This window comes from Hippocampus guttulatus, chromosome 8, assembly GCF_054856545.1.
Source record: "Hippocampus guttulatus isolate MCC_2025c chromosome 8, RoL_Hgut_1.0, whole genome shotgun sequence".
Lineage (NCBI taxonomy): Eukaryota > Metazoa > Chordata > Actinopteri > Syngnathiformes > Syngnathidae > Hippocampus > Hippocampus guttulatus.
Window position 1 is genome coordinate 14,726,978 of NC_141268.1, and position 26,713 is coordinate 14,753,690.

At 42.0% G+C, this 26,713-nt stretch overlaps 4 protein-coding genes across 4 annotated transcripts; all 4 read right to left on the reverse strand.

Annotated features, from left to right (window-relative positions):
• Positions 1 to 2,102: 2,102 nt before the first annotated feature.
• LOC147201352 (MAP kinase-activated protein kinase 2-like) lies at positions 2,103 to 8,078 on the reverse strand. Its single transcript, XM_086117520.1, has 10 exons — positions 7,031 to 8,078; positions 5,891 to 6,030; positions 4,777 to 4,841; positions 4,624 to 4,703; positions 4,428 to 4,554; positions 3,470 to 3,545; positions 3,269 to 3,393; positions 2,954 to 3,039; positions 2,778 to 2,858; positions 2,103 to 2,703 (listed from the first exon to the last, which is right to left on the reverse strand). The coding sequence occupies exons 1-10, from the start codon at positions 7,274 to 7,276 to the stop codon at positions 2,518 to 2,520; spliced, it is 1,212 nt and encodes a 403-aa protein (XP_085973646.1). The 5' UTR covers positions 7,277 to 8,078; the 3' UTR covers positions 2,103 to 2,517.
• A 156-nt stretch (positions 8,079 to 8,234) lies between these two features.
• Positions 8,235 to 16,728, reverse strand: uroc1 (urocanate hydratase 1). The gene is made up of 19 exons (XM_086117519.1): positions 16,044 to 16,728; positions 14,714 to 14,844; positions 14,535 to 14,628; positions 14,401 to 14,460; positions 13,240 to 13,368; positions 13,107 to 13,168; positions 12,921 to 12,987; positions 12,114 to 12,257; positions 11,951 to 12,039; positions 11,203 to 11,265; positions 10,957 to 11,136; positions 10,790 to 10,887; positions 10,574 to 10,646; positions 10,112 to 10,301; positions 9,897 to 9,995; positions 9,110 to 9,209; positions 8,905 to 8,986; positions 8,596 to 8,695; positions 8,235 to 8,522 (listed from the first exon to the last, which is right to left on the reverse strand). Exons 1-19 carry the CDS (start codon positions 16,167 to 16,169, stop codon positions 8,382 to 8,384), a joined length of 2,028 nt encoding a protein of 675 aa, XP_085973645.1. The 5' UTR covers positions 16,170 to 16,728; the 3' UTR covers positions 8,235 to 8,381.
• An 838-nt stretch (positions 16,729 to 17,566) lies between these two features.
• On the reverse strand, positions 17,567 to 19,803 carry chchd4b (coiled-coil-helix-coiled-coil-helix domain containing 4b). The gene is made up of 3 exons (XM_086117521.1): positions 19,561 to 19,803; positions 19,180 to 19,278; positions 17,567 to 18,947 (listed from the first exon to the last, which is right to left on the reverse strand). Exons 1-3 carry the CDS (start codon positions 19,580 to 19,582, stop codon positions 18,631 to 18,633), a joined length of 438 nt encoding a protein of 145 aa, XP_085973647.1. The 5' UTR covers positions 19,583 to 19,803; the 3' UTR covers positions 17,567 to 18,630.
• Positions 19,804 to 20,244: 441 nt separating this feature from the next.
• Positions 20,245 to 25,535, reverse strand: sec61a1a (SEC61 translocon subunit alpha 1a). The gene is made up of 12 exons (XM_086118443.1): positions 25,380 to 25,535; positions 24,731 to 24,798; positions 24,573 to 24,638; positions 23,874 to 23,952; positions 23,650 to 23,781; positions 23,454 to 23,563; positions 22,506 to 22,659; positions 22,237 to 22,397; positions 21,948 to 22,145; positions 21,591 to 21,782; positions 21,413 to 21,489; positions 20,245 to 21,246 (listed from the first exon to the last, which is right to left on the reverse strand). The coding sequence occupies exons 1-12, from the start codon at positions 25,384 to 25,386 to the stop codon at positions 21,060 to 21,062; spliced, it is 1,431 nt and encodes a 476-aa protein (XP_085974569.1). The 5' UTR covers positions 25,387 to 25,535; the 3' UTR covers positions 20,245 to 21,059.
• Between the last annotated feature and the right edge of the window lie 1,178 nt (positions 25,536 to 26,713).

Sequence of the window (26,713 nt, forward strand, 5' to 3'; positions counted from 1 at the left end):
CAACATCCTTTCTAGTTATTTTAGTTCGTAACTGCGCTATTGCTACGTAGGAAGGTGCAGGTGTTTGACTGGCCTGCCTGCATTCCAAACATGCGTCTTTTCAATCGGTACAGTAAGACACTGGGCATTGCCAGTAATGAAAAACAACTGTATCTGAAACAAAGTGATATGCATGGATAAACAATAAAAATAAAACAGGAGAAAAAAATACCACAGAGATAAAACCTTAATGGTAAAGGAAAAAAAAAGATGCTCTAAAGTGTAAAACAAGGGCTGGGTTTCATGATAAATTGAAAGCTAAAGAGCGAAAATAATCCACCTAAATAGCATTGTAGCGACTGCCTTGTATTCTTCATGAACTTATCACTGGATGTCTATTCCATGGTGTGGATTTAAACTTGAGCCTCTTTTGCAAACAAACAAGCTAAAATACCTTTGCCTCGGCCAGAACAGTTAAACCCTAAGTCAGCTCACAACTGAAGAAACACGCGGTGGCTGCCTAACAGCGAGGTATGCAAAAGTCTCTTTTGTTTGACATCTTGCAGGAAAGGACTGGGAGAATTTGCAAGTTGCCAGAAATATGAACCGGTCCCACAGTAACATGAAGGATGTTTTGAAAGTCGTACACAGCTAATGCTCGAATGGAAAGTACAGACACACCCAATGACATGAGAGACTATTGTTTCCAAAAAGGTGAACTGCCAAATCAAAGGAACAGTGCATGCAATTGCTATTGTGCAGCTTATATGCATGCTTGTGTGAGACGAATGATTGGTGCAAAATGGGAGTTTTATTAAAGTGACGTAGACATAGTGATGTGTGCTTTATAAAAGTGGGTCAAAAGGTATCAGATGACAAGGCTGCTTGTCGTTTACAGCGGCGTCAAACTTCCCTGCATCGGAGAACAGGTGAGCCGTGACCTTTGCAATGCGAGCCCGAGGGCACCTTGACGTCAATTTCAGTCGACAGCGTCATGCGGTACAACGTCAACATGGCAGCCCCGTGGTTGAAAATGTTTTACATTTTACATGAGGCCTTTTTTTTTAAATCTTGCATTCGACAAAAATTCCATATCTTAAAAAAAAACAACCTAAAACTAATACTAAAACTAATTCAAACTAAACTAAAACAAAGCATTAAAAAAAACTAACAAACCTGCGATAAAAATGAATTAAAACTAACTAAATTTAAAAAAATCAAAACAAAAACAAAACTAACTGGAATGAAAAATCCCAAACTAGCGTAACCCTTGGACACTACACAAACACTCAACACGATCCCCTGCTCCTCTATTTGCATCCGGCAACTGTGCACGTTTCAGTTGTCCAACTAATTGGACAAACTCTGTGTTGACCATGCAGGCACATATTGAACATTTATTATTGTCAGTAAAATGAGCATAATGGGGAGAAAAACTAACACTTACCCCACCGCATACCACGGGATCGCGGAGGATAATTTTTTTTTAGAGACATCCAGTAATCAGGCTTTACATGACTTTGATTGAAAGCCCCGGGACTAGATTTGAATTCAACTCCAATTCTGGACTTGAGACGTAGGTGCCCCAAACGTGAATGAAAATGTGTCATGACAGCTGAAAACGACTTCTGAAATCCATTAGTGATGCTTTGAGCCACATGGTCAATCTCCTCCAGGCTGCATTGCAGAACCTGAATTTAAGTTAATCCTCGATGTCTCATCTGCCACTGTTACTCCATGCCAAGACTCCCAACCGCTCTTGGAAACGCAAGCGTCATCACATACATTTTAAGAGTTTCAAATCCACTGAAGATTGCAGTTCATTGGATGCCGTGATCATAAACGACACAATGGGTACACCTGCACAATTTGAAACTATTAATTTCAATTACATCCAAATATTTTTAAATAACTATATTAGCATATTTTTCATTCAATATTATAAACATCAATTTTCCATAGTTTTTTAAATTAGGGTTGCCTACCTCAGTTGACTTTGGGCGAGGCAAACAACCATATAATTTATTTTTAACCATAACCACTACGAGCAGAGGGATGAATCACATGTTACATTTACACGGTGTTCCATGAAGTTTCATATTCAAGAGAAATCTGATCACATAAAGCATTAAAAGTGCAATTTTATTTGGAATACTGCACAGTACCTTTGCATTCGTGACAATAAAATGCTTCTCTTAATATTCATATAAAGTATATGCTGAGCACGGTACAGTAACAACCTCTCTGTCATAGTTGTGCTATGCTGTCAAGACGAATGTATAGTGCGTTCCCCAAAAAGTGACATCATTTGAAATATGAACATCTGACACTGAAAAGATTTATGAATTAAATTTCTAACATAGATTTTAACAGCAAATGTCTTCACGCTGAAAAATAAAATACTGAAAGCGCTGGTATATTGCGCCCCACCTTGGTTCTATCTATTGAAGAGAAGCGACTGTGCACGTCAAACTATTGACCAGCTGCCCCTGGTTATTAAACTTCAACACATTTGATTGTAATGATACACTTTCATCATTATAATAATTTCCCCTGGTCAGAAAAAGGAATATTTGTGTTACAATTAAAATGAGTTTCATCCTCTGCGGGCAGCGGCCTCTTGCGTCTTTTATTGAGCAAAGGGTTGTTGGATGTGTCCAAGTCTTTAATCCTCACCTGTTCGTAATCAACACGCATCGTGGCCAAGGCACTGGTCATTCCCTCCTGATGGACACAAAATAAACCACCTGCAATTTTCTCCCTCCTCGCGGACGCAATTTGCGAAGCATCACTCTCACCTTGACGTCATCCCACAGCTCCTTGTCCTCCGTCAAAACACGAGGGGTGTGGAGAGGAGTGAGCGGGACCGCCTTGGACTGCTGTATTATCGATACACATGTGTCTGAGAATAACATGGAGACACGCAAAAAAAAAAAAAAAAAAAAAGGGCGGTGTGTGTGGATTGTCAACTTACGCTGATCCAAGGGTGGCTCATGAACTGACCGATGGTCATCCTTTCACTGGGGTCGGTCTTCAGCAGCTGGATGATGAGTTGCTTGGCTGCGAGAGGACAATACGGAGAGAGAAGGGCTTATGAAATAGACTCTATCAAAAACATCATCTGGACAAAACAGACAACTTTTCTAGCACTATCAAAAAACGCATTCACGGCAAAAGCAATGAAGTAATGCGGTAGCTTTCCTGTCTGTACAAAAATCATCCAATTATGGACAATTTAGAGTTTTCAATGAATCTAACATGCATGTTTTTGCTAGTTTAAAATTCTGACCCTCCTCTGAAACGTCCGCCCACTCAGGGAGGGGGAATTTGTATTGTCCCAGTCGAATGCGCTGCTTCATCCCAGGAGAGATGGCCTGGCCTGTGTTGGAGTAGAACGGGGGGAATCCACACAGCCTGAGAAGACATGGTAGCATCAGTGATTTCCTCTCAGCTTCGCATTTTATACACACACGAGAGACGTGACACTCACAGAATGTACATGATGACACCCAGAGACCACATGTCACATGACTTGTCGTATTTTTCTGGGCCGAGCACTTCAGGGGCTGACGGGACGGATGAAACACATCGCACATACGACAAAATGTATGCAATGCTGTCAATGAGCTCAATTTGCGAGGAAATTAACGGTGGGTTAGAGCGGCACGTAGCAACGCAGATACAGTACTGTACTACAATACAAATACGCCCCCTGGCGGCTGATCAACATATTGATGAAAAATAGAAAGAAAGTCAAAGTGAATAAAACGTTTTTAACCCTGGAGAACCCAAGGACCATTTTCTTCTTTGGAAAATGATGAATTTTACATTAAATGACTGCTATATGTTCACTGAACACCAAAATATATGTTTTTTACAAATATTTAATGCTTTAATCCTAATTGAGGATTAGGGCCAAATTTGACCCTTTGGGATTTAAGGGTAGCATTTGAGTAGCAGAATTTATAGGGGCCAAATTTGACCCCGTGGGTTCTCCAGGGTTAAAAAGCGTCACCAACAATAAATGCACATTTCCAATGAAATAAAAACACTTTAATGGACAAATTCAATATTTTGAAAAGTAAAAGTGTATTCTGTTAAAATTACAGTTTCCATCTGAATTTTACAAATTATGATTAAAAATGACAAACAACCACACAGCTTTGCCTTAGGAAACACGCATATCATTTTTTTTCCAACTGTATGCGAATTTTCACTCTTCGCGGGTGCTCTGCTCGACTGTATGTCGTTTTTTGGTCAAGACGCACCTTTATTTCGATTCAGAATTAGACGTGATGAAAATTCAATTCATACCAAGTTCTGTACAAAGAAGAAGATAATTATTCAGCCCATAGAAGAAGACGAACGGGATGCACATTACGCCGCAGTGAACCGATACTCACAACTAATACTCCTGCGCTGGTATTTCTGCGAAGCGATGAACTCACCAACATAATAAGGAGTGTAACAGGGAGTTTGCAGGGAATTGTGCTGCGTGGTCTCCTTTGCGAAGCCAAAGTCAGTCAGTTTGAGTGATGCGTTGGTCTCCTTGGTGCTGTACAGCAGGTTCTCAGGCTGAAGCCACGGTGACAAAAATGTCGGCCCAATCGTAAATAATTGTGTTTTGATCATCTGGGGGCTTACCTTTACATCCCTGTGAGCAATGTCCATGCGGTGGAGGTAGTCGATGGCCAAGCCTATGTCCCGCATAATTTCGGATGCCTCTAATTGGACAGCCGTAATGCAGATGTCATGTCACGTAGGGGCCGCGTGAGGCTTTTATGAAGCGTGACCCACCTCTCTCAGTGAAGGCCTGGTCCCCTCTCGCCTGAATGCGACAGAACAACTCGCCTCCCTCCATGCTGAAACACAAAAAGATGAGCATTGAGGCAGCAGAAGCCCGCTCCCAATTCACCATGATGACAAAACAATGGTGCCGTTTTGTGCAAGGGGGTACTCGGTTTAGAACGGAGCTCTGAGTTACCAATTTGGATGCAATTTAGCAATGAAACCATCAGGATTTGTTCTGCCTTGGGGAACCAATTTTTTTTGTTGTACGATCCTCCCCTTCTTGTGTGATTTTGATATTTTTCCAGCTCTGGATAAACTTGGTCAACTTTCACTTCCTGTAAACTCCAGAGTCTTGATTAAGGTGTTGGTTGTGGAGAACAACCTAATCGGTTTGTTTGTTTTTTCTTCAAAAGATTCACAATTGCTTATTTTTCTCTGATGTTTGTGTTGGTTACTCCACCAAGTAATGTTAAATGTAGTCTACTCTTCACATGCAAATCTGTTCTGTTTATACGAGGGTCCAAATGATTACATCAAACAATATTAGTTGTTTTGAAATCAATAAAAATCTGGAAAAATTGGCTTTTTTTTAAACACATTAACACACTACTACATAAGGCAAAGATAATGACAATCAAACATTCCTATTCCTAAAATGGGTTAAAAAATTAATAATTGGCTGATTTTTGCCAATTTTCCTCTCTGTTGTAAAGTAAAACAAACACTCAAGGACATTGTGCTGTAAAACAGTCAAATGTTCTGTCTGAAATTCACATCTTTGTTGTTGTAAATTTTCAGGGACCAAAAACAAATTACTTTATTTTTAATATTTTTATATTTATTTCTATACTTATTGTGTTCTACTTTCTCCCTTTCATAATTTTGCTGCAGTAAATTGGGAATTTCTCCATGTGAGACAAATAAAGGTTTTCTTATCTTATCTTTTTAAAAATTATTTGGGTTGTTAAAATATCTGAATCTGACACCTTCAATTCAAAGCAATCTCAATAGGACGCACTTGCAGTTATACTCCATCGCAAGCTGCAATTCAAATCATGAACACCCTTCATAAATGATTCAAGATGGAGCATGAGTGTGCCACAGTGCAGGAAATACTGACCACTCCATGACGATGAGGAGACACTTCTTCCCCTTGTGCATGTTCTCATACAGGCCGAGGATGCGGACCACGTGCGGACCACCCGAAACCCTGGCATGCAACTCCACCTCACGGCGGGCTTTTGGTGTGTCGTACAAAATCTGAAAAAAACAAACAAACCCACAGACATGATACAGGAGGAGACGTTAAAAAGGTTCTTTACAACAATATGTTCAACGCGCCCATGCTAGCCTGAACGCGGCATTCTGATCGATATTGTGTTTGTGGAATATAAAATAAGCAGAAAAATCCGCCCAATTTTATCTGTCTTGAAGGTTGCCATTTTGCATTGTTCTGCCACTGGCTGTCAGCTGAAAATGACATCACAGTGCCTACGGGCCGAGCTTGTGAACTCAAATGATGGTCATTGTCTATGCCTGTAGAGTTTTAAGTTGCAATATCACCAATCGCCACTAGATGGTCTGTGCTACAATTTAAGCTACAACAAAGACTTGCAAGACAAACATAGTGCTTCAATCATAAAAAAAAAATGAGTGTTTGGGTAATTTTGGGCAATTGTTTTGGAGTTTATTTGGGGGGGGGGGTGGAGAAAATGCACTAAATGAGTTCTTGCACTTAATTTTGGTTTGCAGCTCAGCAGTTTTGTGCCATCCCTGAATGTTAAATTTTATGCATGAGAACAGGGATGGCGCTTCACCAGGCAAGGGGGGGGGGGAGCGCTATAGCCCCCTCAGAAATCAGTGTATCCCCTCCCTGTTAAACCCCTCCTGCATTTTATTTGATATTCCCAAAATAATTTCTAAATTATTGTTACAGTTTGTGTTTACTTTCTGATTATTCAAACCCTTTGCTGTTAAAGGCTGGATATTTCATAAATGCAGACATGTATTATGAAATACAGTATATGATACACGAAGAGCATGTATTTTGAATGTATTTGGTCCATCTTTAACCCCCATGTGGCATTTTAGTCATTCAGCTGGTTAGCAAGTGCGTGACCTGATTTGACAGCCCAAGCACCCAATCCAACCATCCCCACCCCAACACCACGGATGGAAAATTCTGGCCCCCTCCTCATTAATGTTGCTCATCCCTCCTCTGATTCGTGTGCCTCCAGTGAGAAAACGAGTGCTAGAAAACCTTGAGGGCGCATTTGTGTCCAGTCTTCTTGCAGAAGCATTCCAGCACTTTGCCGTTGATTCCCAGGCCGAGAACGTGCGCTGTGATCTTGTAGTCGTCGGTCACCGCGTTTTTCCTCAACTTGATTTGCGTCACGTGAGCAGCAGGCTGCAGGTCGGAGAGGGCGGCGAGGCTGCTGCTGCTGCTGCCCGCGCCGCCGGAGTCACATCCGGGGAGGTTGGCCCCCGCCCCAGGCTGCGCATTCATCCTCCGTGCGATCTCTTACTTGATGTTGTTGTGTGCGCTTGCTCCGCTGCATCACATTTGTCATTACAGCTTCACTTCAGCACGCCCTCGGCAACTATCAACACGAAATGCAACATACCAGCACACCAAAAAAGCCTTATTGCAGAAAAAAGGGACGCAGGCGTGCAAAATCCCCCCAAAAAGTATGTTAAACAGACACTAAAGCCGAATGTAATCATAATAACCCAATACAAGACTGAAAAGCGGTCAATAAAGATGCTCCTAACGACAGAATGTGCTTCCCCCTGCAGGACTTCGACATCTCCAATTCAATGACGTCACTTTGATTCGAATGCAGCCAGCTTCTTAAAGGACCAACAACGCACAAACACGCACGGTGGGATACAAGGTCTCATTTTATGAATGGTTTTTAAACAAAGAAAAATATTAAGATAGCAATATGCACTTATGAATGAAGTGCTGTCTGTCTGTCTGTCTGTCTGCCTCTCGCTCTCAATTTTGTGATTGAGTTTTTTGGGTGGGGTGTATCTTTTTTGGTGTTTGTAAATTGTTTGTTGTGTGGCATAGGTTTTTATGAGTTATTTTGGTGAGTAAGATTTTTTTTTCGTGGGTGTGAGAATTTTGTGTGGGGGACTATATTTGTGAGCATGAGTTTTTTGGCGGGTGTGAGAGCTTATTTAGTTTGTGTGAGGTTTTTTTTTGTGAGTGTTTAACTGATTTCGGTGAGGGTGATTTTTGGGGGGGATGGGTGTGGGGGCTTTTGGTGCGTCTACGTGTGTCTGAGTGTGTGAGAGTCTTGTGTGCGAGTTTTTTTAAATGTGTGTGTAAGAGGTAAATGAAAGTATAATCTAGCTCTGTTTGGCTTACAGTACATGGCACCTCAAACTTTGAATTTGTAGAGGAGAAATTGGAAATTTGCTCACCTGCAAACCCTAATGAGGACAAGTGCTCTGCATAATGGATAGCGAGATGTGATTTATTTTTGAATGAATTAATAAGCTATTTTGACACACCTGTATTGTATTGTATCGTCTCTTATTAGATATTGCAGGTGTACAAAACCATACGCTTGGTGTTCTCATTCAGACACTCCAGCGTTTCAAAGTTAGCCCTGCAGGGCCCGATCCAGTACGTGCTCATCGTGTACAGGAAATGGCAGAGTGACCCGCAGCTTCCGATCCTCCTCCATGGTGCGCTGGATTGTCTCGTAGGCGTTGGAATTTCCACACCAGCTGCGCCGAGTCACCTTCACAAACAGAAAAAGTCATTTGCGTTAGATGGAGGTCATTTGTCAAATCCACGTGTCTGTATCATCTCACCCCATTGGACACGTCCCAGTTGAGCATCAGAGAGGCTCGCTTCGCTGCTTCCTCAGAGCCGTCCAAAAGCAAACCAAATCCTCCGTTCATCACTTCACCCCTGTGAGAATTGTGAGAAATAATCTCGGGATCAAAATCGTCACTTAGATAATTAGCCTACACTACGGTAGAGTGTTCCCACACAATATTCCTTCTGTGATTCTGTATATGGCCCTCGGATGAAAATGTTTGGACATCCCCGGTGTTGTAGACGTATGGCAAACATTTGCACAAATCCACCTTGATAAAAGATAACCGACCAAGCCTTACCAGCCAACACCGCCGCCGTTGTGCAGAGCTACCCAGGTGGCACCCCTGAAGGCATCACCGACAAAGTTCTGGACTGCCATATCTATAAGAAAGAAGCAAGGTGTCATTTGAATGAACATGGTAGGGTTTTACGGAATAAATCATAAGCATTCGTAGTAAGTGATTGCAGTGGGAGTTTGACGAAACAAAGCGCGAAAGGACATACCTGCACAGAAAGCAGAGCCATCGTACACATTGGAGGTCTCTCTGAAGGGACTGTCGGTGCCACTCACATCATGGTGGTCTCTGCTAATCACTACCGGAGCCTGACACAAAGAAGCCCACTTACTTGGCAAAGATCCACAGAGAGTACCGTTTATAAAAGAGGGGTGGGCAATTTTATTTATTTATTTATTTTTTTTACAGTGGCGAGAACTTTAAAATATGAATACAAAATTGTATAGTTTATAAATAAAATATCTTCTCTTTTATTATTCATCCAAATATTGTATTTTATTCCATGTATTCACAATAAAGCAAATAAAAATTCTGTAAAATAATATAAAAATGTTATAATATAAAATATAATAATATACAGTATATTTTTTTAAATAACCCATTTTAGGAAAGAAACTTCTAACTCTCTACAACAGAATTATAGATAGGTGAGTGGAATTAGGAAATGGAGAAGAATATGAGGGTCAGTCCAGCTATGCATACAAATCAAAAAGGTTAAATGTGGAAATTTAACAATGAATGGGTACTTTTCAAAACTGCATTATTTTTAACGGTCAGTGTTGCGTTGAGCATACCGCTTACCAGAATGAGCTTCCAAGCAGACATCATGTTGTACTTCTTGAAGCAGCAAACTTGTTGAGACTTAATTAAATATCTGCTGGTTGTGCACTCAATTTTTTCTCTCTCACTCAATTCCCCCCAATTGACCAAAAACATGTCATGTATTATTATGCCCATCTCTATATCGAGTAAAAAGAGAAACTTGGCAGTCTTACTGAAACACTTCCTTCAGCAACAGCTCTGTTGATGGCCAAAGCAATGGAAACTCTTCCTTTTTGGTCTGAGTAGAGAATTCTGGCTTGGGATCCCACAACCTGCAGAAAGTGGATTCAAACGCACCCCCCCCCCCACCCCCGCAAACCCACACAAAAGAAAATCATCTCATATGAGTGCTGATTTGTGAGCCATAAACAGTCGTGTAATTCCAAACCATATTGTGTTTTCCAGCCTCCCTGATCCAGACGATGTTGTCGTCGTACTGCTGTCTGACTCCGTCGGTCACATTGGCGCTCAAATCCTCCAGGACCGAGGCGGCGATATTGTCGGTTACGGCGAGATCCTGGGGGTCGCAGGATGTGCACACCCAGCGAAATGGACCGAAGCCCAAGGAAAAGATGTCTCTGAGAGGCGGAGACATCAAATGATTGCTCGCAAGAGAGAAAATGGTGCTCATGTCGAGTTGACTTGCCAAGTGTGGAAGCAGCCCAGCTAAGAATTGGATTTCGTGGGTTGTCTTGTCAGACCATGATTATTTTGACCCTTGACTTACCCCTCTGGACTCAGGCAAGGTTCCCTTGTTTTCTTAATGTGTGAGGAGCTTAGTTCTAAAACCTGCTCCATTTATACAAGTGCCTCGGATAACTTGGGGAAGTGTAAAATATTGCCGACTTACCCCATGATGTGTTGGACGTAGGACGGGTAGCGGAATTCTGCCGCTCCTCCGCCAACCTTTTCCACCTCGGCTCCTATGAAAAGAACAAATTGGAGTTCCTGGCGTTACTTTGCACATTGACTCCTCACAAGATGTGAGGGAAAATTGGCTTTTGTGAGTCGTGGATGTTACGGCGAACGCAATCCAAATGACATGGTCTCATTCAAGTTGGTGTACCGGCTCGTTGCGCCTCCAGTAGAAATGCGTTGCCATAGTCCCAAAAGAACATGCCGGCATCTGACAGCTTGTTGATAGCATTCACGTGCCTCCGGAGGCTGCGGAAAAGGGAATCACGCGTTAGGTTCACTCAAGGATGCAATGGTTTTGAGTTTGAGCGACTGCACCTTTCTTTGACCAGGCAGCGGAATCGACTCGGATCAGTAGACATGAGCTGGTTGGCCTGGCGGAAGCCGAGTTGTACCGGGTAGTAGCCTCCGTTGAAGGGATTGTGGAGGGAGGTTTGGTCCGAGCCCAAATCCACAAGGAGCTCACCTGTCCTCTGGTACTCCAACAGCAGCCTCTCCCTAATCAAGTTTCACCTTTGTGTAAAAGACGTCACTTTCACTGTAAACCTTTCGCCACGCGCTCACCATAAGTCGACAATGTTGCCATGGTAACCCAGACTGAGGGGAGTCTTTGCACATCTGGTTTCTCTGTAAGTCACCAAAATGGACATTTGTAATTCCTGAAAACGCAAATGTTGATTGGCTAAACTCGGTTTGTTGTATTCTCTTCCACAATGATGATCGTCACGTACATTTTGTCAGACCAATGCATTAATACCCTTGTAAGTAGTCTTCAATCACGGTTTTCCCTCACGCGTGGACTTGTAACAAAAGGATTAATTAACAAATAAAATGAAGGCGGAGACGCCATTCCTAAATAAAGACACAAAGCAAACTGTGCATTATGGAACACAGAAGAAAAGGGAACTGCAGTGTTTATAGCTTGTAGTGAAGAATGCTGAGACGTCACAATTTTGTCAATTTTATGTTAAGTGGGCTTGGCGGCATCTGTTTAATGTGCCTAATAAAGTAACTTGTAATCTGATTATGTTTAGAATCAAGTCATCCATAAGGGAACTAAGTTACGTTTACTATGTAATCGTAACAAGCGTGTTTTTAACACTTTGTGTGACTTAGATTTGTTCTTGGTTTTACTGTTTGGTGCGTGCTTTTTACCGCCTTTATTGCCGATTTGTCTTACTGTTTATTGTGCATGTTAAATTGCTCCATGTACAGCACTTTGTATGCAGCGATGGCTGTTTGAAAGTGCTCTATAAATACAGGTGACTTGACTTGACTTGACTTTGTAATCCTGGAAACGTGAATCTGTTACCTGATGCGTTTAACGCAGTGCTCCAAATCCCCGGTGACCTCCATCAACCAGCCTTGCTCGTGCCTCTTTTTGAGAGGAATCTCATCCACCTAGCACAGAGTCAAACGCGTCACTCTGTCACACACACACACACACCTCACACCGAAAGCCATTGTTGCATCACCTCCGCAATGATGCCAATGCAACCGGCAATGACGGCAGCTTTAGCCTGAGCACCACTCATGCCCCCGAGGCCGGAGGTCACGAAGACGCGTCCCCTCAGGTCACCAGAGCCCAGGTACCTCCTACCAGCGTTCAGCACAGTCAGCTGCGCAGTAAATAAAACCGTAAGGAGTACTTCCAACGTGACACACCGTTAGGTACGCGTGAACAGTCAAATATAATGGATTCAAAGCACAAACCTGAAAACTGTGAACCAGTTATATTAATAAACGTCTTCGTTGCCCCCCCCCCTCCCCCAGAACTCTTCTCCCTTCCTATTATGGCGCATCTGCAGAATGGGATGTGGTGGCACCCTGTTGGCTGTGAAGCCTGAGCTCTATAGGTTGGACTTTCATGTTCCCCTCGACACTCCCCACTCCATATCAGCTTGTCTATGTATCGTGTATTAATGTGCTGTATGCCTGTTTGTTGAGTTTTTTTTTTTCCCAAAATCCTCCCCAGGGAGGAGCTCTGTTTGGGGTGGTGGTGTTTTTTTGTTTGTTTGTTTTGTTTTGTTTTGTTTTAATGACCTCTCCTTCCCTTATATTGTCTTTTCATCTCTGAAAATGGGGCACTGTAAAAGTGTTTGTTTTTCATTCATTACATTTTTGCTGGTGTACCGACAATAATATTGTGACCAATACTTGGGATTCAAGTCTGACTGTGCATGTGTATATCCTGTATCCCATTGCATTGAACGTATTTTTAAAAATCGTGTTCTAACCTTTTATGACACATAATGAGTTTGATCAAAATCCATATTCTGTACCATAGTGCCATGTACAATCCCTTGAGGTCCAATGTAGCAGTAGCTGCCAGCTGTCATTTGACCATACCTAAAAAAAAAAATAATAATAATAACATGCAAAAGTTAGCTTCCATACAAAACCATCTCACTCAATTACCATCATTGTAGCTCATAACACGGAACACAACGGACATCTTCAAGACTTACATTGACACGCCGAGAGCAAACATCTTTTCATATTGCTCCCTGGAGGAATAATTTGCTATAACCTAAATGAAACCAAAAAGACAGTCATCCCATTACAATTCGGTGAGAAAAGTGTCGCGCTGCCGGCTTTCACCATGCCGTTGGTAATGATGGCACGAGGCGAGGAGGGCAAGCTGGGGAACAGTCCCATGGGGTGACCACTGTACATGACCAAAGTCTGCTCCTCCGTCATCTCACTCAGGTAATTCATCACGAGACGGAACTGCACAAATGCAAAAACACATACGTAAATACGTTAACTATTTGAAAAGTAGAGCATATGCAAATGCGTGGTATCACTTTGTAGGCCAATAAGATTTCTCAAATGAGGTCAAATTTGAACGAGAAAGAAGAATGCTAAACTTGAGTTGAAGTTTCATGGTAGTTTAATGTTTTGCTTTTTCTTGCTCGGATGAGAGAGCTTTTGCGGGGGTGTGGGGGGATGCCAGAACACAGTTCACATTTTACACTAAATAGTAAAGCAGATTTGGACATGGCCCAAAAACATTTAAAAGCAAATGGATACCTAACGTGGTAACATTTGAAAATAATATTTCTTTTAAAACTCTCTCGAAGGACCCCAAAATTTTGTACTGTATGTATCACTGTCATTAATCAAGGGATTCACTCCGTAAATGTTTTCTGTTTTCTTTGAGTGGTATTGAAAGAAGAAGCTGAGACACCGGAATTTTTCAAAGTTTTTAGTTGTTAATATTCATTAACTTTTGGGACACTTGTAGGCCCATGAAGAATGTTACAATTGCCTGCATAGATAAAGGATGCTCCATTTCGCAAATTTGCAACGACAACAAAAAAAATAAATAAATGGAATTTAACCCTGGAAAACCCAAGAATCCTTTTCTTCTTTGGAAAATGATGAATTATACATTAAATGACTGCTATATGTTCACTCAACACCAAAATATATGTTTATTCAAATATTTAATGCTTTAATCCTAATTTAGGATTAGGGCCCAAATTTGACCCTTTAGGATTTAAGGGTAGTATTTAAGTAGCAGAATTTACAGGGGCCAAATTAGACCCTGTGGGTTCGCCAGGGTTAAAAATTGGAGGTCAACCAGTATCGCTCAATGGAAAGACCCCCCCCACCCGCCCACGAATACCTTTCTGTTATTGCCAGTCAAAACTGATCCTTAATCATGAGAGAATGATTTTGTGCAGAAGGCAAATGTACCCAAGGTAGCGTGCATCAACGACAAAGATTTGTTCAAAATAAAAGAAGACATTACTGTACCTGAGCCCAGTTATTGAAAACCTGCCCATTTCCTCCATAGGTGACGAGCTCCTGGGGAAACTAAAACGTGAAGGCCAGTTAGATTGTTCGGGTGGTAAGAAATCAAAATAAACAAAGTCGTGGAAGAAGCTTACCTGGGCCACTGCCGGATCTAAGTTGTTCATGATCATCAGCATGATGGAGGCCGCTTGGCGCGTACGGCACGGGTACTCGTGTATGGGGTACGCTCTGAGAAAGTGAGCAAGCCCCAAAGCTGTCAATATGCGCAACTAAAATGTCATTGAAGTCTCCGCCAATCACGTTAGTGTCGTACCTCAGACGTAACACGGGACAGAAGCGATACATGTAAATGTGTCCATACTGGCGCAGCTCTTGCGCAAATTCTGGGGCGAGGGTTGCATGATGGGCCGGGGGGAAATAGCGCAGAGCGTTTCTCAGTGCCAGCTGAATGGGGGGGGGGGGGGGGGGTGAAAAGGGGGGGGGTGCGAGAATCAAAGCCTTTGTATCATAAACACACAGGGAAGTACAGTATGCTACGTAGGTCAAAAGATAGAGGTCACTAGCTTCTCTTAATTATTGACTGGAGCTTTTGCTTCACTTTTGGCCAATCAGTGAAGGACCTTGGAGAATAATCAATATTGTCGCGCAGCGCAGCCATCAACAGCGATGTTGCAATAAGTACACCACCAATCCAAAGGGCGATAAATTTACACATACTTCTGGAAAAACACACATACTTCGGGTCAACACATATTTTTAATGAATTCCAAAAATGTAATATTCCAAGAAAGCACGGCAATGAATTTAAAAAAAGAAAACTTGCTATTTTTATATAATTGGTAAATGTTAAAAATAGTTTCAAAAATGACACTGTAAAATTTGTTCAGTGTTAAAAATGGTAATGTTTTGAGATGCCACGCACAATCAAATGAAATAAAAACATTTGAATGAAATTTTAATATTGAACCAAGATGACATTCATGAAAAAAAACAAATGCTCTGATGAAGAGCGGCGTAACCACGTAGCACGCAAGGATCACACGAGCATCCCGCAGGCCTGGTCTAAGAATACCTCACCTGTGATGGGACATTGTGATTTCCTCAAAATAATTTGAGAATGTCCGAAATTTCTCGATATACAGTGCTGCAGATTTCCGTTTCCCTGTTTCCTACCTTGTTCAATTGTTGTTGATCAGGATGAAGGTGAGCGATCATATTCATGATCAGTGTCTTCACATTGTTGGATACTGTATCTTTCATTACACTGGACAACATATTTTTACTCAATGTTTTTGCAGGTCAATTTTTCTTGATTAATTTTTTTTTGCGTTGATTCCAAATCTGCCATTGTTTTGTCATAACTTTTTTCAGTTTTCATAAAAATACAATATGTCATCTATCAATGTATTTTGTAGTATTAGGATGGATTTTTTTTGTGTGGGGGGGGACGTCATAGCTCGCTATAATTTACAACGCATGTTAAAATTCGTATTGCAGAAGCTTTTTTTTGTCCAACTTAAAAACAAACAAAAAAAATGCCTGAAGTCAGGCAGCATGACCCAAGTAAGGACAAGCACCACAGAAAAGCAAGATTTTGCACTCTCAATTTGCGATGTACAGTATTTCTGACTGAATCAACTTACCCGCTCCTCTTGGACTGTGAGATTTGGGGTCCGAACTGGTGCATGGGGCACATTGGGGTCTCTTCCTCGGTTCGGGGGCAAAGGGTCCAAAGGTAAGCCGCTGCATATCTCCTTGACGGTGGCCATTCTGTCAAGTCCTCAACTTAAAAACAGTGAGGAACGACTGCTGCTGAATAGTTGAAGGAGAGTACTCGCGACCGAGTGGTCCGATTTGGCTTTCTGATCATCTTTGCCCCCTGAACATCCACCAATGACAGAATAGGATGTTTGGCAATTATTGATCGCAAAGGGAGATTGAAGCGGCACGTGTTTCAGTGGTCAAACTTAACTCTGACCCCTGTGCGACTTGCTTACACAAAAGTGAATGCCAAAACATTTGAACAAGGGAACTATTATAGTCGTCCCGCCGCATACTTGCAATTCTGCACCTGCCGATTTGTATTTTCGGACGCCCCCCGCCCCCATCCCTGCTTTTTGGAGAAAGGGGTAATTAGGTTAAAAAACAAACAAACACACTCAAAAAAAAAAATCCCGGTTCAATGTCAGGCTTCCGCAGAGCTTGCTGATGATCTGATCATTTGAATCAGGTGTGTTGCAACAGGGAGACTTGGAAAACATGCAGGACAGCTGCCCTCCAGGACCGGAGTTTGACACCCCTGAATTAGAGTTAAGATGTTGCTCAAGGATGCTTCGAAATAATCACAACTACTCTATCACTGAGCCACGGCGCCCCGCGCGTTCTAGAAAATGTACAGTGAATGTTAATCAGCATTTTTTGGGTCAAATTTCCCCCCCCAGTGCATTTCGATGGACGTCGATGTGACACACACACACACACACACACACACACACACACACACACACACACACACACACACACACACACACACACACACACACACACACACACACGCACACGCACACGCACACACACACGGATTTTCGCTATGTGAGGACTGGTCGCGAATACTCGGGGGTCCACTCCAATGTCGGTCGATGTGACAGCATGATTTGCGCTTCTGGCTTGAAACTCGGTGAACCAGTACAACACACACGCACACGCACGCCGCGACACTACAGTTGTCCCCCAACCCCCTGGCTCTTTTTTAGTTTTGCAAGACACCAGCCTACAGCAGCAAAGAGGTAGACGAGCTGCCTGAAAAGCAGGCTTTTGAAACAGGTTAGGGGACAAAGTGTAACAGCCAGCAAACAGGAAGTAACGTTGAATATAAAACGACCAAAAAAGAAAAAGTGACTGAAGTGAAGTTCTTGAGTTTTTCAGCAATAGCAATTGATAAATGATTATGTGACCAAATAACATGGCATACTTTCCAAAACCTGGCAGCCACGGCAACTTATTCTGATAAAATTAGAACTGTTGGATGAGGAGCAATAGTTAATTTTAGGCTACGTCATAGAATTGTTGACATGTAGTTCAAAAGCTGCATAGTAGTTTGAATTAGTAACAGCGCTTTGTGTTGTCCCAATTCGCCCCTGAACACAATGTAAAACAACAATAATAATTCAAACAAGGAAAATTAAGCGTTTATTCAGCATGAAGTCAAGCCCAAAATAATAATTAAACTCACCTCCAGTATCTTTCCCAATCCAAATTTAAATTGGGAACAAAGAGAATAAAACATTATTTAACAGGCGCATTAATCCATTTTAGCACTAAAACTAACGGGCATGAGAGATAGGCTAAGGATTTGCATCTGTAGCAGTACAACGACGCTTTCAGCAACAGCTATTTAAACAGCAATGGTGCACTAACACATATAGACAGACAGACATAACAATACTCAGATAGCCTTTATCCGATATGAAAAATGACTCATAACAAAATGACTCTGTCATTTGACTGCACGACGGTATAATACTACCCTCTGATGGCCAAATTCGGAAGTTTAGGGTTTCAGACCGCACCTGTCTTCCTGTGTGGAGTTTGCCTATTTTTCCCATACTTGCGTGATTCCTCAAGGTACACTGGCTTCCTCTCGCGTTTCAAAAGCACGCATGTTAGCCTACTTGAAAACTTTAAATTTTCCTTCGGTGCGAATGGTCGCTTTGTCAGTATGTGCCATCCAAACAAACAAAACTACTGAAGCTGAATTGTTGAATCAGGCAAGCAACACCACAAAACACTCGGAAAAATGTAGTCAAAGACGAATCATATTAAAAAATGTTCATCGGCATTTATTTTAACAATTTGAGTGATTTGCACGCCATCGGAAGAGTTGAGGTAAATATTTTGCGTCTGCTTTGCAGAAGACTTGGCCCCTCAGGTAACAACACCCTTGCGCTCAATTCTTAAGTGCCTTCATCAGTCCACTCTATGCAGCACAGCACAGACAAATGCGTGTAACATACATTATACACATGAAATGCAAATGACACAGCAGTGAGAATAATATGCTACAAAGAATGGACATTTGTTCTGTGATCAACAGTTTGTGTGCTCAGTTTAGTATCTTAGAATCAAACACTTGTACACAAAACCAAAATGTGACTGAATAACTAGTACATCAAGGTTCACCTTAAGTCTTCCCAAAACAGAAGGCATTTATTAGCTTTCCAGCACACTGGCCTATGTGCCATTTGAGTCCTGCACAGGGTCCGATGTGGACTTGGAATCAACAGCTGTGGCTTCTTCTGAGGTCTGCTCTGTGTGAGATGCATTTTCTTCCGATACCTTGTCCTCTTCTTGCGGATAGAGTTCTGGATAGAGTTGCATGCACTCTTGCATTGCTCGGAACTGATCCAGACACTCTGAGCCTTTCACCTCCTCTTTACTGTAGTGGAAACAGGAGAAGGCCTCCTTAAATTCAGTCCCACAGGGACCACTGGCCATCCCGCCCAGGCAGGGGCAGTTCCAGTTAATCTCCCCATTGGGAAGAATCAAGCCTAATAAACAGAGATGCTCAGAATGAATCACACATTTTAGCAGCTTCAACTGTAAATATACCACACTTTACGATTTGTTTTAGTATAATTTCAAACATTAAAAAATAGCCAAGATTACTTCATTTCAATATACTTCCTTGACACTAATTACAGTACTAGTTTCCTATTTATCCGGGCTGGGCGCCATCTTGTGGCATTGGCGACTGCTTTCAAAACTTGTGTGGTTCCTCACCTCGCTCCTCATAGGGATCATCGGGGTCTTCCTCAACAAGCTCGGCGTTGCTGGGTGTTGCATGATCCTCTTTGGTGACAAAGATAATTTTGTCTTTACCTGTGTGGAAACGATTACAAACCACGTGGTTCATTTCATGGTAGTTGAAAAGGAAGGAACAAATCACTTAACATTAACATGCTACCGAGTCAAGGTTAAGTAAACAATTGAAAACAAATACTAAAATTCTCATTTAATGTAGCGTATTTTCATAAGTCTCCATGCTATAAGACAAGAAAATGACACCTTTATTTACTGACTCAAACTTGCGTCATAATTAAATAACTTCCATATATAAACTGTATGAATGAGGTAGCCGAGCTAGCACTCCGTACAACTTACCCTCTTGTTTGACAGTCGTCATTTCTTCACAAAATGAAGATGTGAAACCCGCTTTTGTGCAGCTGCAGATCGCCGGTTCCAATGGGTGTCATAGAAACATGTCACAGTCACACGACAAGGTCACAACGTGTCGAGCATCCTCAAGTGTTTCACAACTACGAGCGATGACCCGACTGGTGGAGTCCAGGGAGCTAACAGATTTTCCATTGAAAGAAGAGGAGCTAATAACTAGCTTTAGCACAAGTCTTCTTCGTTTTTGGTTGGTTCTTGGACAACTTGAGCAAACACCTCCTGGTGCACTACCGCCACCATGGGGTATGGAGTGTGGAGAACATGTTTTCACTCGTACTAAGAGGAGAAAGGAAGAGAAAAAACATTCATATCCTACTATCTACTTCGCTCCCATGTTGCAATAATCTTATATTTCTTCTTTTCTGAACAGTCTCGACATTTCTAAACTATTTAGAACAAGAATATAACTTTTTTCAAAAGATGAATCTTTCCTTTTTCCTAATTCCGCATTGATTCAATAAAAACAGACATAATACAACTGCTATAAAACTGAGTGTTCCCTATTGTCACCTGGGTTTGATGTCACGTCTTTTTCGAGTTAAAGCCTTCAGTTTCATAAATTATAAATGATCATCGTGTGCAGCAATGCAGATACAAATTGAAAACTGGGAGTTCTTCCAAAATTTGCTTTTATTGAAAACGTGTTCTATAAGGTTATTCTGAAATGCTTTCATGTTTTATAAAGTATTCCAAAGACTTTATCTTACACTTAAAACAAATTCCAACACATGGTCTATGTACACAAAACAAATTATCTGTCGAGGGGCAGGTGATGAAATGTTTCTCAAAGCAGACAATAAAAACAAAAGAAAAATGAACATTAATATGACCACAAAGTTAAAACTGCAGCTCCCCATGATTGCCTTTCATTAAAAAGTAAGACTCCCATCCTTTTGTTCTTCACTTATATGATGTTCTATTAGAAATGGCCACAGGAGCACCATTTGAGAAAGGACAGTACTTGACTCCATCACGTTTGACGCAGTTCCGCTCCTAGTCTGCACCTTCCTTCATGTTCGCAGCACATTAGGGAAAAAAAGTGAAGTGGAACAAGAATGTCTAAGAAATGTGACACAGTTGTGTGCTTTCATTGCACACAGCGGGCAATTGGGCCATCATCATCCCAGCCGAGTATGCCCACATCCTGAAGTTCTATCATGTCAGTCAGGGGTGGAATAAAAAGGCTGAATGCTCAGACAATGGCAGCCTTTAAGTGAATACTGGGGAGCTTCAAAATTGATTAAAAAAAAAATCCAACTGTCAAGTCTATTGCGTTTGTAGATGCGTGGCGGTAGCACAAGTTATCTCATCTCATGACACCTCATTTGATATGAGAATCCTGGACGCTAAAATATCCTGAAGACGGGAAGCTGATGATGGGAGTGCTTCACAAAAGGTGTCAAAAATACATAGGATGCTGGCAGTTCCTAAAAGAAATATCCCCCCAGGCTGCCTACTTCACTTTGCTCTTTGACAAAAATTTCAAAGTACTGATAAATGATGGTGACAGCCAGCAGGATTCCCGTGCCTGAGCCAATCGCGCCGAGGAAGTCAGCCATTACGGATAAGCCGCCAATACACAGTCCGCCGAATGCAGCTGCAGTCGGTATGTACCTAAAAGCACAAGCGGAGGACAGCAAGAGAGAGAGGAAAAAAAAACATCTTGTCATTTAACCCTCTATTTTCTTTTGTAAAGTGCATTAAACATTAAAAGTTTTATTATTATCTTGTATCTGTTTAGGGAGGAAAAAAAATATTACACACTAGCTGAAAATTTCACCTGTTTAGTTCATGGACCATAGAAGTCTCTCTGTGTCCCCTCATCACCATCTGCTGCTCTTTCAGCTGTTTGGCCACCTGCACGACAAAGAAAAGTCATTATTGATGTGAGTCAGGGTGAGACAACGACAACATGCCGGTGGAATTAACTTGAAATGGACAGAGAAGTTTGGTCTTACATCTTTTGCAGAGGAGCCTGAGACATCGATCCAGGTTTTGGAGAAGAAGGCACATGATCCAAGCATGAAAGCAATATAGATAAGTGCGTGGACTGGATCTTCTAGAACTGATCCAAATGACTCAGGTGGGGAGAAGTAGTAACAAAGACCGCCGACAGGATACGCCCGAGCTGGACCACCACTCGAAGCGTCCTACAAACACAACAAACATCGCTGTTAACAAACGTCCCCTTATTTGGCATTTTCTGACTTCGGAGGTGTCCATATTATTTGTGCATTCATAAAAGTCAAACGCGACTGAAGTACTGGACCGTTTCGTGCAGAATGCAAAAGCCAGAGATTTGGAAGCGTACTTACAGACCAGGTTCCGAGCAGATTGACCAAGAAGTTCCCACTGAAGCGCGTGGAAAGCATCTGGGATATGACGTACAAATTAGAGACCAGCGCAGACTGCAGGATGATGGGAATGTTGGAGGTGTAGAAGAGCTTGATGGGGTAGGTGTTGTACTGGCCACGGTAGCGAGCGGACTTGATTGGCAGATCCACTCGGAATCCCTGAGACAGGAGGCGAGAGGTCAAGACATCTTTTGACAGACCACACTACGAAGGGGCTTTGGAATACGTGCCCACGTGGAAATGAACTCACTTGAAAATATATGACGACAGCAAAAACAAAGACTGTGGCAATGAGGTTCATGAGGTTAGGCAGGTTCTGTCTGTAGAAGGCCTCTCTCAGGGCGCGCACTTTGTCCGTCCTGGTTGCCAGCAGATGGAAAAGAGCGATGATTGCGCCCTCAAATTCGGTGCCTGCGGATGACATTGCCACAGCAAGGAACTTTAGAGATACAATCAAAGAAAAACACATGTAATCTGCATTTTATGTATTTATTTATTTTTTGTGCGGTTTGTTTTTACCTCTGCCTGTATTCACAGTAGTCGGGCTGAAAGCCTTCCAGACGATTGTCTCGCAGATGTTGGTCGCGATGAACAATGAGATGCCCGAGCCAAGACCGTAGCCTTTTTGGAGCAACTCATCCAGCAACAGCACAATGAGGCCGGCCACAAACAGCTATGGAGGAAAGATGTGCGGTGTTAGCAGTCCATTCCCCCCTCAGCAAATCAAAACATACCTTGTTTGTTCAGAGGTCCAAAAACAAGTGTGAGACTGTATTGTGAATATGTCAAAAAGTGGGACTTGAACAATGTTGGGCATTGAAGTTGTGGCTTTCATTTCTGTCGAGATGTGGTTTTAATATTTGGTAGCTTATTTAGAAAGACGAGAGAGCGAAAACAAAAGACAGCTCACAAACATTGCATTACGGCACAATCAGGACTTGCGGTCTGACTCGATGTTAAGATGGCAGTAAGAGGAAGTATCGCTAACGAGTGGGCAGATGAGCTCAATCGGAAGATGACAACATGTCAAAAGCAAAGTGAGTAAGTGTTGTGACTTTTCTCTATTTTTTTTAAATCCATGCAGGGGCAGCATTATTTAGGCATTTACATCACATTTTCTAAATCTAGCATAAAGGCAAAGATCCACCTTCTGAAACTAGGGCCAATTTAACAATAGAGGAATGATGAGAAACTTTTGTCAGAGGAAATAAAGTACTAAATTGTTTCGTTTACTGCAAAAAAAAAAAAAAACTGACCAAAATGTGTCTAATTATGATGAAAGCACAGCATATTCCTCTGAATTACATTTGAAACATCAGCTTGAATAAAGTAAAAGGAAAAGGGGGCCCTGTGAGCAAATGCAAGTGGATGACAAACGCAAAAAAGAAAAATGGATTGCATTAACGTGGATTTGAATTGCAAAAAGTCTCTCCAGTCCTTTTGTCCTCATCTACGAGTTGGCCGTACCTGAATGATGATGAGCAGGCAAATTCCCGCTCCCATCTCTGAGGGGTCACCATACATGCCAGTCATCACGTAAACAATAGCTTGCCCAATGGTGATGATCATTCCAAACACTGAAAGACATTGAAACGCATCAGCCACCCGTCTTGAATTCAGTCACCCTGTGAAAAGAAGAGTAGAGTCGTTTTTTTTTTTTTACATTTCTGCGCTCCATTGAAGAGGGCTCTGTCTTTGGGCGTGTCTCCAACTTCAATGATTTTAGCCCCAGCAAGAAGTTGCATAATCAGGCCCGAAGTGACAATAGGGGAGATTCCCAGCTCCATCAGTGTGCCTGAGAGGACATTCCCATGTTAAACAGTGAAGCAGCCATGTGCCATGCTACAATAGCACGTATTTTATGAAATGCGCATTGAAGACACACACCTCGATTGGAGGCCAGAATAACTCTCATCCAGTAGAATGGATCTGCTGAGTCTGAGGACATGATGCCAAAGAGAGGGATCTAGAAGATAAGTTGTATACATTTCTGTTATACTTGCCTGCTACTACATACAAACAAACAATCGTTAAAGACAATTCAATTGTAGGTTCACAAAATGATATCTAAATTAGCGTGCCGCTAATCTAACGTGTGTGTTTTATTTGCTGCACAATTGTACTTTTGCAACTTATTAGTGACAAAAAGTAATCCAGAGAGGGGATAACAGTTATAGCAGTGCAAGGTAAAACTGCACACCACTTCTCGGGCTAACAACATTACAATCTTAGTGGCGGTAAAACTGTTGTCTATCTAAATAGGATGTTAGTGTTAGTTGCACTTGAGAACTTGCTTATGCTGCTTAACCAAAGTGATTCTTAGATGAGGGACCCAGGTGTCACTTTTTCAATTGCAATTTGTCTGAAAATTATTATTTAGTCATTACAACAGTAACATGTAGTGACAGGCAAAACTATGTTCTTCAATTAGATGGCAGGAGGTATCATACATATCATTTGAATGTGAAACAACTGCCATGGCTCTACAGTGGCCTAAAAATATTTCTCGTGTCGTGGGCTTTTTGCAACATGTGACAAGTGTCGAAAAGGCACAAATGGTTAAATTACAAAAAAAAGTAAACTCACTTGGCAGCAGACGAGGAAGATGAAGAGAGTGATGGCTGTCCATAGAACTTTCTCTCTGAACTGGATCTGAACCGAGACCATCGTAACATCTTTTACAATACACGGTGTCAAGGGGAATTTACAGTTTATTGTCCTTCAGTCGTGAATTGAACACTCACCTTTCTTTCAGGTTTTTGGATTTCTGGCAAAACTGCGCAGAATGGCTTGATCACTTCCAAGAATTTGACTGGAATGAAGAAAAAGAGAACACTTCTCAGATGATTTCAGCTGCTCATCCGTGAGACGTGGCAATGAATGAGGGACGGACTTTTACACAGCGAGAAGAGTCGACGCCGATAAACGTGAAAATTAAAACAATAATGTCTTAATAAGATCGCTTTTATAGTTACACACATTACAAATGTTTGTTTACCGCAGCTAGCGGGTGATTAACATCAGAAATTGACAATGGAAAGTCGGCGGTGTTATGCGTCGTCATCCCTAACTTCCATGTTAAAGGATTTGAATGAGTGGCTAACAAGTTAGCAAAAACGATTGCAGTCTCCCAAAGGACAGCACCCGAGTGTAAATATCCGTCATAAACAATAAATGTGTTGTTTTCCCAAACAGTTAAGCTTACTCACTATACAAATTCACTCGCTATATGTGGAAATGAGCAACACTTCTATGAAGCTAGATGGCAACGCCAGCTAACATGCTAACTTGCAGCGCTACTATCTGATATTTGACGAAATCAACCATTCACTAACAAATCACGGACCAAAAAAAAAAAGGTGTTAAAAATCAAGCAACAAAAGGGACACTCACTACCCATGGTGTCCCGATCGTCCAGTTGATGTCTCCTGTGTTACGACAACCAGACAGCCAACCACAGTGCTCAATCTGGGGAAACGCCGGGAGCGTGCGTTCGTACTTGTGCTTGCGTGTTGTGAAATAGTGATGTGTCGTTCGCGAACGGGCCGGCTCTTAGAGCCGGCTCTTTGAAGTGAACGATGGGAGCCGGCTCCTCATTGGGAGCCGGTCCGAATAGGAGCCGACTTTTTTTTCTCCTGTTTTTTTCCCCCCTTCGGTTAAAGCCGCACGTGATTGGTCAAGATCCGTGGTAGAAGAGGAAGGGGAGGGTTTTACACACACACACACACACACACACACACACACACACACACACACACACACACACACACGCACACACACACACACACGCACACACGCACACACGCACACACGCACACACGCTGCAGTTTAGAGAAGGGGGAGGGGTTAGAGAAGAGACAAACAGCAGCACACTGAGAAGCACGCAAACAAGACAAACGAGGAGACGAGAGAGTTAGTTAGCGAAAAAAACAACACGGTGGAAAGCGGAAAGGTGAGAAAATGGATAGGAAACGCAGTGAAATTTGGACTCATTTCAATTTAATTGATTGTTCAAAGGCAGCGTGGAGACTGTGCAAGGTTAAAATATCCCATCGATCAGGCTCCACAAATAACCTGCACAGGCACATCAGAAAAGTCCACCCATCAGTACAATTTGAAGAGAAAAGACAAGCAAGGGAACCAGCTATTAATGAACCGTGCTAGTGTGTCTGCAACTGTTGCTGCTGCTGCAATGTCACAACTGCCTAGATGTACAACCCAGAGCTCTATGAGCCACTTTATGCAAAAAGCTATAAACCAGCAAAACAGAACACAATTGACGAGGAACTGGGTAAAATGATTGCAAGTGATTTTCAGCCATTTTGGTTGGCTGTGTGTTGTCGCAACATCTGTCCCCTCAGAGAGAATCTTCTCCAAAACAGGGCAAATATTAACAGAGAGGAGAAACAGGATCAACCCCTCAAAGCTGAGGCACTTGGTTTTTCTTCATGCCAATCTTCGCGAAAGACAAGTTAAAACTTTTACCTGGGTGCTGCTTTCTTCTTTTTGTTTTACAAATTTTAACTTATAATTTGTTGTGTGGTATTCAAAGCTTACTTATGTTGTTTTACTGTAAATAGTTAAAAGCTTATAAATATACACATTCAGAGATTGGAACTTTTTGTTGACCTTGTTTTGATATGGGTCTTTGTACTTTGTTTTTATTTTTGTAGCACTCCATGTTGTACTCCATGTTGAGTATGTTCAGAAGAATATACATAAAGCCA

Coding starts and splice junctions, on each gene's coding strand:
- chchd4b (XM_086117521.1), bottom strand. CDS start 19,582: ATGACGACTGTCAAACAAGAGG. Junction 19,279..19,560: donor GACGACTGTCAAACAAGAGG/GTAAGTTGTACG, acceptor GTTTCCACACAG/GTAAAGACAAAATTATCTTT. Junction 18,948..19,179: donor TGATCCCTATGAGGAGCGAG/GTGAGGAACCAC, acceptor TCTGTTTATTAG/GCTTGATTCTTCCCAATGGG.
- sec61a1a (XM_086118443.1), bottom strand. Junction 23,953..24,572: donor TCTTCCTCGTCTGCTGCCAA/GTGAGTTTACTT, acceptor CTTATCTTCTAG/ATCCCTCTCTTTGGCATCAT. Junction 21,783..21,947: donor ATCTGCTCGGAACCTGGTCT/GTAAGTACGCTT, acceptor TTGTGTTTGTAG/GACGCTTCGAGTGGTGGTCC.
- uroc1 (XM_086117519.1), bottom strand. CDS start 16,169: ATGGCCACCGTCAAGGAGATATGCAGCGGCTTACCTTTGGACCCTTTG. Junction 14,845..16,043: donor TCACAGTCCAAGAGGAGCGG/GTAAGTTGATTC, acceptor CCCCCCATTCAG/CTGGCACTGAGAAACGCTCT. Junction 8,523..8,595: donor ACTGGGACGTGTCCAATGGG/GTGAGATGATAC, acceptor CTGTTTGTGAAG/GTGACTCGGCGCAGCTGGTG.
- LOC147201352 (XM_086117520.1), bottom strand. CDS start 7,276: ATGAATGCGCAGCCTGGGGCGGGGGCCAACCTCCCCGGATGTGACTCC. Junction 3,394..3,469: donor GGTGTCATCATGTACATTCT/GTGAGTGTCACG, acceptor ATGTCTTCTCAG/GCTGTGTGGATTCCCCCCGT. Junction 2,859..2,953: donor TGAGCCACCCTTGGATCAGC/GTAAGTTGACAA, acceptor TCGATAATACAG/CAGTCCAAGGCGGTCCCGCT.